Raw genomic sequence first — 10,220 nt, 5'->3', positions numbered from 1 at the left:
TTTATAAAAATCTTACTGACCCACACAAAACCTTGACCCTAATTATTAAACTTCAGTCTCTAGTTTGTCCTATACTATTATAATTTTTCCAAGCAAATGTGATTGTTTGCCTGGAGGACAATAATACCCCATCGATTTACACTGAGCCAAATATAGAGAACCGGGCATCACAGAGACTTCATTGTGAACACAAATAAACACAGACTTTCTTCATAAAATGTAGTTGCATGTTGACTTTACATGCACTGTCACTTTTCAACCAGACACTTAAAGCAGAGCCATTTTCGTTTCAGCAGCAGAGATGTCAGTGGTCTAGTGACTTGTTAAAGCCCAGCAAAGTAATTGATGCATGTAATCGCAAATTGGTTCCCCGCCTAAACTTCAGGCCTATTATTTTATTAGATAAAGCCACATTTGGGTTGCCAAAATAATTTGTGTGTCCAACAAAGAATTAAAATCCCATTAAAGCTCACGAGCAGGCGACATTACAAAAAGTAAGATATTCTCTCTGATAAATATGGCCTCAGATATACAGTATATAAGATCTATATGAGCATGACGTGCCAAATATACAGTTGTGCGAGATCTCTCACTTATGAGCAAATGAACCCCACTTGCATATATAATTAGATGTAAGTGTAAATAATTGGTTATGCATGTGCCAACACGAGTATGTTTGTCTGTGTGCGTATGTGCGCGCTCCACTCTCAAGTCCCACTGATTCTTCTTTCCAGCCATGTTGAATCCTCTTTTCTTATCAGAGCAGTGCAGGCCTGCATCAGGCGCTCCTTGCTATGACAGAGGCTACAACAATAGGCATGCGATACCCGCTGCTTAGCGCTTGCGTTTCGGAGGGGAAACCTGCCACAGGCACAGATTACCAACACACACACACACACACACACACACCACACACAGACATTCACTCTCTCTCCCTTTCAAACACACGCACCCACTCCCACAAAATAGATTGCAGCCACCAAAACAAAACATTTTTCCAAAGGGCCCGGCTCTTGATTAATGAAGTAATGACAAGAAGAAAAAATATAATTTCAGCATGAAAAAAAAATCCACTGCCACTTGTTCAAGTTTGGGACAAACAATAAACCTATAGGAGAAGCAAGAGGACAGCAAAGAGGAGAAGATAAAACCGAACAATGGTTTGGAATTATTCCTCATGCTCATTCGATACACTGAATTACAGCATAAAAACAATCCAGGAGCCCAACTGACACTGGTTCACCCAAATCATTTCTGCAGCTGTGGACACTACACATATACAAACACATGCTACATGCACCAAAAGAGTCTGACTCCTGGTTTATCGCTCGTGCTGGCTCATGAAACCTCCACAGAGGAATCTATAATTGCTCAGAGGATGCTCTTTCATAGCTCAAGAGACCTCAGAGTTGTCTTTATTTCAGATGATTCTCCTACAATTCCTTGGAAAAAATAGACTTGGAATCTCAGCAGTTTAAGATCTCTTCTGAAAGTCTATGCAAGATCACCGGGGTCTTTTTCAAAAGAGAAACACCTGAGGAGCATTTGCAACAGGCAATTCAGCCTCGAGAAGAGAAACCAGTGGGATAAAGAGAGTTTTATTTAGGAATATTATTTCCTATGGGCATCCCTGAACATATTAACTAATGGTCGACTTATTTTTATTTTTTATCAATTTAAAAAAACAGATGATGACAAACACTTCACACAAAGATTACCAAGGTTGTGCAACATTCAGAAATGAATTGAGAATGCATTTCCAATTTAATTTAAATTGAGGTAGCAGCAATTTGTAGAACTAAAATGAGCTGAAACAGAAATAAATTAATTTAACTGCATTACAGTATGCATAATTTTTAACTAACAAAGGAAAGTTTATTTTTTTAAATAGGCCCTTACACACAAATAAAGAGATATTAAAAATAAAAACAATTTTTTTACTTTGTTTTAATCTTGTATAATACCTATTCATATATATGTGTTCCATTGTGTCAATCATTGTGTTCCTGTAGCTCAATTGGTAAAGCATTGTGCTATCAAGCGCAAGGTTGGGGTTCAATTCCCCTGGGAACACATGGGTAAAAATTGATAGCCTGAATGCGCTGTAAGTCGCTTTGGATAAAAACTTATGCTAAATGCATACATTTACATTTTTTTAATTAAATTAAATTTGATATATATATATATATATATATATATATATATATATATATATATATATATATATATATATATTTTTTTTTTTTTTTTTTTTTTTTTTAACAAACCTTTTTAATTAGAGAAATGCTCATTCATTCGATGAACACTGAACTAAAAGCCATACTTAACTAACTGCCATCTTGGAAGGGCCCCGTAAATCTTTAGTTCATTATTAGGTTGTTTCAAAATCAATTATTAACACTTAAATTGCACACTGGGCAGCGAGAGAGGTGCTGAGCCACAGGCCACAGTCAGAGTTGAGTCCAGGCCCAGTAATTACTGTGATGAAGACACCTGCTACTCAATAGCTTCGACCCACACCGGCTGCCCGGCCCCCAGATGGCAGACATTTATGTCTGAGTGCCATTATTAATTTGTGTTAATTTGGTGGTGGTGGACAGGCTCGTCGCTCACCTGTGTAGGGGCTGCTGGGTAATTGAGGCTCTAATGGCCTGATTGATCGGCAGGAGAGGAGAGAGCTCAGGAGACTATCACTCAGCAGTTCAAGTATCCACCGGACACTGACACCACAATATATCTTCTATCAATTTGCAAGTCACTTCCGTCACATTTCAAAGAACAACTCTGTTGAAGCAGCCTGTCTTGCAATTTTGTTCACATCTTCAATCATTTCAATTCTTCAATTACTGTATTTCTGACATAAAAATAGTGTCTCGCAAGGAATGATTCACTGTTCAAACAGCTTTTGGAGATCCGCTCCAGAGTGTTAATCAATAACTGCGATCATAGATAGAGTGACTCACTGAGTCGTGAATCATTTGAGTGAATCGTTTGAATGGAACGAAGATGGATGGCATGCAGACTTGGGCATCTGAGGAGTTTCATGTGCAAACACGGCAGAGCGTAGCATCATAAGCTCCAAGAAGCCCTCTGGTCTCCATTGACTTTTCCGTACATCAGATGTTTGATATGCCCTCCACACTGATAAGCCCTCATCATGTGACCCTATCTCTGCACCACAGAGGCCTAGATCTCTCTCACTTGCTCACCCAAGTAGGGCGACATCACTCAGTTCTAGATGCAGAATGAACCGCAAACGCCTCTCCTTCTTCACCATATTCAAGAGATGGACACATTTCTCTTAATTTTCTTTCACATGCAAACTCTTTAAAAAAAATTGGCATCATTGGTTCCATTAATATCCAATATGGAACCTTTCAATTAGGGCTTCACTGCAATGAAAATTATTTTTTGCGGGAGTACTTTTTCTCTCTCACCCCCCCCCCCCACACACACACACACAGACACACACTGACACACACTTTATTATTAAAAAAATAAAGTTATGAGTTATGCGTTTGAGTCATTCCATATAAATAATCACAGTATCCAAACTCCTCGCAGACTTTTACTTACGTTTCTTAACAGGGTAAATATGAGATTCGTTACAATTTTAATAACTATTGCTTAAAGGTACAGGTTGTAGGACCTGCCACTAGAGGGTACACTATCAAAACAATAACAATCGCGTGGTTTGATGACGCTAAGGAGGAGCGTGGAATGATGGGATTTGTTGTCTTCTACCCAACCGCTTACGGCAATCAATCATGGATTTAACGCGAGTTCAACAATTTGTGCTAGTAGATTACATACAAAGTCAATGCAAAGATGCAATCAGACTATGGATCAGACGCGGGTCTAGAGACGCGATACCCCGCATTTGGCGTGTATGCCCCATAATACGAATCTTGTTGAGTGTAAGTTTTCTGTAAAGATACGAATCAAAACAACTCACCTGTCAAGTAAAACACAAGCGAGATTGGCATCTCTTTCTAGTTGAAGTTTGTCGCGAAGCTACTTCCGCATTTGTCCTTGACACTGTTGTCATGTGGTTTCTACGTCAGTAAAGGCGGTAACAAAGGGTAACTAAAAGTCATTGAAAGGCGACTGCACTACCCCCCCCCCCCCGGTCACTGTTTAGAATGGGAATTTTCTCATGATTTACAAGTGGTTGAAAACATTACAGATATTGCTAGTAATCTGCTGGACAAAATATATAAAACTAGCAAAATGGTTTTTGGATATTTTACTGCAAATATCTTACAAATTGTACCTTTAATTAATCCACATTCAAAATGGAATGTTAAATCCTAAAGGATTCCCCTTTCTGCCCGTGCATTTAGGTCAACACGTTCCTCTTTTCCGCTCTTTCTTTAACGGCTGAAGGATCATAACGGCAACTTGGGCCTAACTGGAAGAATAATCAAGAACAACATCAAATCTAGTAGATGTAATATCAGTCAAGAATTTAGTAATAAAATGTGCAGATGAAAAGGTTCAAAGCACAAAGGAGGTCATTTTGTGGTCAGTTTGATGCTTGAATGTACAAGTTACAAAGGGTTATGATCTAATATGTAACACAATTAACATCCGTTTATGTTCAGTAATCTTTCTCTTATGTTAATATGCAAATTATGGACTTAAAGGAAAATAAGCTTCACCCTTTAAAACTGAGAGCTTCATGTATTAACAAACACTGAGAATCTGTTAAAGGTGAGGTGTGTAATTTATGCTCTAGAAGGATTGCCCAAAAATTATATTCCCCACCCACCAAAAAAGTTTCAAACCAGTCTCTAAAACCACCCAAACCAATGCCTCTGGTTCAGGCAATGACCGATCTTTCTGTTTTAACATTTAATTTAATTTGGTGTCATTTTCTTTAAGTAGGGCATGAAGTGCATCCTTTACCTTTTACCCTCATCAACATTCAACTTGAGATAACGTACCTGAGCATCTGTGTTTAGCTCAATTTTCCCCTCGAAAGGCCCCCATGTGGTTCCTACAGGAAGCTGCTGGCGGCTGTGAATCCGTCGCTCTCCATCTTTGTTGAACAGGTCCAGCTCTCCTGTGAGACAGAACAGGCCAGACAGTCAGTGTCACACAATAAATCCTTCAAGTTGACTGTAAATATATTTAGGATGAGTGAACAACAGCATCAAAATTTGCTACAATATTTCCTCAAAATGTGTATGACTTTATTATTTGTAATGAGACTAATTATTAAGAAATACATCCCGTCCCGTCTATTAAAAAATTTACTATCAAACATAATATATTAAAAGTTTACTTTTATATTTTTATATTTTATAAAAAATATACCCCAGTGAATTGAGACTGGTTCTGTTGTCCAGGGTCACTTATATGTGTGTGTGTGCACTCTCTCTTCTGGGAGAAATGCACATAAAAAGCATTCCGCCCTTTATGACATTATGAAGAGCCATCCCCCCTAAAAATAACTTTCTGAAACTTACACGAACCCTGAAGGTGTGTATTTGGCACAGAAACACTCAATCGTACAGGTCCTTCTAAAAAATTAGCATATTGTGATAAAAGTTCATTATTTTCCACAATGTAATGATAAAAATTAAACTTTCATATATTTTAGATTCATTGCACACCAACTGAAATATTTCAGGTCTTTTATTGTTTTAATACTGATGATTTTGGCATACAGCTCATGAAAACCTAGTCTGACTACGTCAGACTTCCTACTTCCGCTCAATTTCATTTTGCTTCTGTACTCAGTCTGATACAGCGTCAGAGCTTTCTGTTTGCCACCGGTCTGAAAACAGCCGGGCCAATCAACGAGCAGAGGGCAGGCTCAGAGCCGTGACGTAGATGCTAAGCACCGAGTTTTAAATTGTAGGTTAGAGAAATCGAAAACCGAAACGACCGCGGAAATGGGAAACGAGACATGGGATGCAATTTGCTCTGTTATGGAGAACATTCAACTCTTTTTCAAACTGAAGCCAGAACAAGAAGAGTGTTTAACAACAGGTTTACAGTGGAAATTCAATCATAGATTTGAGTTCGATGCATGATGTCTGTGCTTCGATGCGGCTGTACAGGCGCATAACATACGTCATAACTAAACGTATCTGATTGGCTTACGGGTAACCAATGATTTTAAACTTCAGACAAGCGCCCCCTAGCGACAGAGAAAACACTTCTCTATTATGCCATTCCAGACTCTGTCTACGAAGCAAAGTGAAGTAGCAGAGTCTGGTATTACCAGGCTAATGAAAACCCAAAATATCTAAAAAAAATTAGCATATCATGAAAAGGTTCTCTAAACGAGCTATTAACCTAATCATCTGAATCAACTAATTAACTCTAAACACCTGCAAAAGATTCCTGAGGCTTTTAAAAACTCCCAGCCTCGTTCATTACTCAAAACCGCAATCATGGGTAAGACTGCCGACCAGACTGCTGTCCAGAAGGCCATCATTGACACCCTCAAGTGAGAGGGTAAGACACAGAAAGAAATTTCTGAATGAATAGGCTGTTCCCAGAGTGCTGTATCAAGGCACCTCAGTGGGAAGTCTGTGGGAAGGAAAAAGTGTGGCAAAAAACGCTGCACAACGAGAAGAGATGACCGGACCCTGAGGAAGATTGTGGAGAAGGACCGATTCCAGACCTTGGGGGACCTGCGGAAGCAGTGGACTGAGTCTGGAGTAGAAACATCCAGGTAGGTATTTAACTTGCTTCATGAATACAGAATTCACTGCATGTGTGATCACATGGTTTCTTTTTCATAAAAACCATAATTTGAGCATCATAGCATGTTTTCCTGCCTCCTCTATCGAGTATATTAGTTTGCAATATATTGACTGCAATATTTGCTACAGACTCCAGCACCTGGTCTCAGAGCTGATGGCGATCAGATGCAGCGTATCAAACCACTGGGATGCTAACTCCTCTTGAAAGAGCGTCTTTCGCTCTCTGATAAAACCTCGCTGAGATGTTACAGGCTTACCGGCTGGCGGCTTGGGCTCTATTTCTGTTTTTCCATGAAGGGGGCCGAGGCCTCTTGTTAGTAGCACTGAGCTCGGAGTTAATTAACCATGTCACGGGATAGCACAGCTAGCCCCGCGAGTTCCCTGTGAGCTGCTATCTAATCAGTTAGATTTTGTGTGCTTTTTTAGGACAGTGATTAATCAAACAGTTATTATAATAGACTGCCTGGTCATGACTCTCGTTTCTCGAGGGCTAGGGGGCTCTTGTCAGGAGGATCTCAAGAGCAGGCTTCCGGCAGGTTTTCATGGCGATGTTGAGAGCTTTTTGGGGCTGACCTGTGACTGAGGGAGATTCATCCCTCGGAGCTTGAGTGCTATCTGCTTTATCATCCCACCAGTGTCCTGTTCGGCTGTGTCACAGCACTTATAACAACAGCAGAGCTCTTTACAGTGAGGCGGGGACTGAGAATCTGTACAACATTGAAAATATTTACGTGAATTGTTTGCAAAGCTCAGAAGTTTTTTCTAAAATCCAAATAAATACACAAATGAGATAATTACTGACAGAATATGGTTTTAAAATGAATATGTATGGCATACTCCACATTTTTAAGAATAAATGTTCTTAATTGGCATTGGTGGTTGCATGGTGAACCTTTAACATACATGGAATCTTTACATTGCACAAAATGTTCTTCATACATTCCTAAAAGTAATTATTTTACTTTGTTTTTGAAGGTTCCATTGCTTCAACATTAATGGAACCTTCCAATGTGCAATAAAAAGGTTCTTAGGTTCTTTAAAGAACTGTAAACTTTCTTTGAAGAACCAAAAATATTATTTTATGAACCTTTTTTTTTTAAGAGCCTATATTATGGGTAATGAAAGTTCAAAATTTTGGTTTTGGGAGTCCCCAACAAGCTGACATGCATGCGAGGTCAAAAACACTTTCATTGTCTTATAAAATGCATTTATTTGTATTTTACTTGATCAAAAACTAAATCCTAAATGATTTGCTTAACGGATTTCGTTTCAAACCCCTCCTTTGCATGACGCTAATCTGTGGTGATTGGTCCGATTCTCATTTTCATTTCATCGTGCCTCTAATGCCTGATAAAGCAGAGTTTGTGAGTGCAGTGCTGCTTTGTGTAAAGTGTTACCACGGAAACCGCTCTTTTACCATCTATCAGATTTCCTCTGGCTCCGCAACAGCCGTCCAAACAACGAACAGAGGGCGGGCTTAGAGCCATGACGTAGACGCTAAGCCAAGCGCAATCGCTGAATTTAAGATTGTAGTTTAGGTTCTGGAAATCGAAAACGATCACGGATTTGGAGACAAGGGATACAATTCGTTCTGTTGTGGAAAATATTTCCTGCATTTGCCTACTGAAGGCCGAACAAGAAGAGTGTATGTTTCACATTTGGAATGGAGGTGATGTAGTGGACCTACTCCTGCAGGTTTTGGGAAAAGTTTACCTTATTGTACCTTATTGAACAGTGTTACCAGAAGTACCACATATTGCCAAAACATTTAGAAATTGTATTATGGTAATACAGTATTATGGTTTGTACTACTGTAGTATGATGTTTGACAGGAAAAAAACAACCAACATGTGCTGCTTTTAGGGATGCACCAGCACCATATTAAAATTATGGCCAATAATTCAATGGCCAATATTTCTTGCCATGTTATGGTTACTAGCAATAAATGACAAAAACTAAAATGTATATTATTTTGCTTAAATTAACTAATTCAGTTTAGTAGTCACATTATAATGTATAGTATGAAAAATCTATATTCATTATAGAATTATCTGAAGATTCTAGTTTATAATTAAATTGAATACATATAAAAAAATATATAATAAGTGATCATTAGATGATGACACAACAAAACAGAATTTTTTTTGCATGCACATTGAAATATCCAATACTGACAGATGCCGATAGAGTACTGATATTTTGCACATCCAAAAACTGCTAGTAAAGACCATAAATAAATAATAATGTAATTATTCAATCCTATGATAAATATCAAATACCATGGTACTTCCAGAGTACTTGCATGTCAAATCCTGCATGTGAAACCCTACTTATATACTGCATTCTAGAAAAATTATTTTAACTAATGCCTTCATTGCACGTTATGGAGCTCAGCGGAGATATTGGGAGAATTTGGGAGGCGGGGGGTCTCTCTGAAGCCTGTCGTGTTCCTGCCAGCCTGTTGGAAGGTGGGGAACCTCATTAAAGAGATATAATTAAGGGCTGTAGCGCAGCTGGTCCACATCACAGGCAGGCTAAATCTATGGTAGCCCACCACCGCTTGATGTGCTCTGTTTCTACTCTGATAAGACCTCGTGGCCTTTCGCCATGATCGCACAAGTTTCTCTTTAGCCTGGCTTGACACTTTCGCTGAAGTCTTCTGTGCATCCCAAGCTGGGGTGAATGAGGAAGGCATGCAGCAAGAGGACATCTGAAGTCCAAATGCTGGTAAGTACGAGCGTGCCAGTCGTCCGCAGAGCATTCCAAGCCACGTCTCGAAACCTCACGTCCCAGCTGGCTCGTCCCAGCTGTTACCGATACGACATGAGCCCGAGAGGCAAGACGACGGCATACGGCTCTGTGTGCGCAATGAGCCAGGCTGCCACCACCGCCATATTTGCCACAAGCATTTAGAAAATGACTCGCCATAGATTACGAGATAAAGATGTACACTCGCAGATTATCCGCTTGGATCTGGCATGCATGCTGATGAAGGCTGGCTCTGGCACTTCATTACTGTACTTTTTATCTAGATTTGCCATGAGTCAAACATACAGGAAAAAATTATGAGCAAATTTAGATTTTAGAGCCTGATATACAAAGTGAGGGAGAATATTGTAGAGCTAATTGAAAATGATTACAAATAAGTTCATGGAATATATTTTATATTTCACAAAAAGGTTTATATTTTATTTTATTGTTATTCAGTTTTTGGACATCAAGTGTCAGTCCAAAATTACTTCCAAAATTGATATACATATAAAAAATAAGAAAAAAAACAAGTCAACAAAATTGTTGTTCCACCTAGCAGGAATGTTCAAATTGGCAGGAAAGTAAAAAAATATTAATAGCATAATTATAACCTAAGCTGGTTTGCTGGTGTTACCTGTTGTCCCAGCCTGGTTAGGTTGGTCTATTTTCTGGTTTCAGAGGGTTTTTTTTGTCAGCAGGTCAGGATTAGAAACCAGTTGGTCAACCAGCTAAACCATTCTGGGAGACCAG

General features: G+C 39.1%; 1 protein-coding gene across 1 annotated transcript in view; it reads right to left on the bottom strand.

Annotated features, from left to right (window-relative positions):
• Positions 1-4,339: 4,339 nt before the first annotated feature.
• Positions 4,340-10,220, bottom strand: part of LOC113072949 (zinc finger protein ZFPM2-like) — a 74,987-nt gene continuing 69,106 nt past the window's right edge. Inside the window, exons 4-5 of the mRNA XM_026245826.1 lie at positions 4,947-5,065; positions 4,340-4,411 (exon numbers count right to left, since the gene is read on the bottom strand). Of these exons, the coding sequence (XP_026101611.1) occupies positions 4,340-4,411; positions 4,947-5,065 (191 nt within the window). The remainder of the gene's footprint in view (positions 4,412-4,946; positions 5,066-10,220) is intronic.

The sequence above is a fragment of the Carassius auratus genome, unplaced genomic scaffold (assembly GCF_003368295.1).
Source record: "Carassius auratus strain Wakin unplaced genomic scaffold, ASM336829v1 scaf_tig00011088, whole genome shotgun sequence".
NCBI lineage: Eukaryota > Metazoa > Chordata > Actinopteri > Cypriniformes > Cyprinidae > Carassius > Carassius auratus.
The sequence above is the reverse complement of the archived record's forward strand: the minus strand, read 5'-3'. Positions and strand labels throughout refer to the sequence as shown.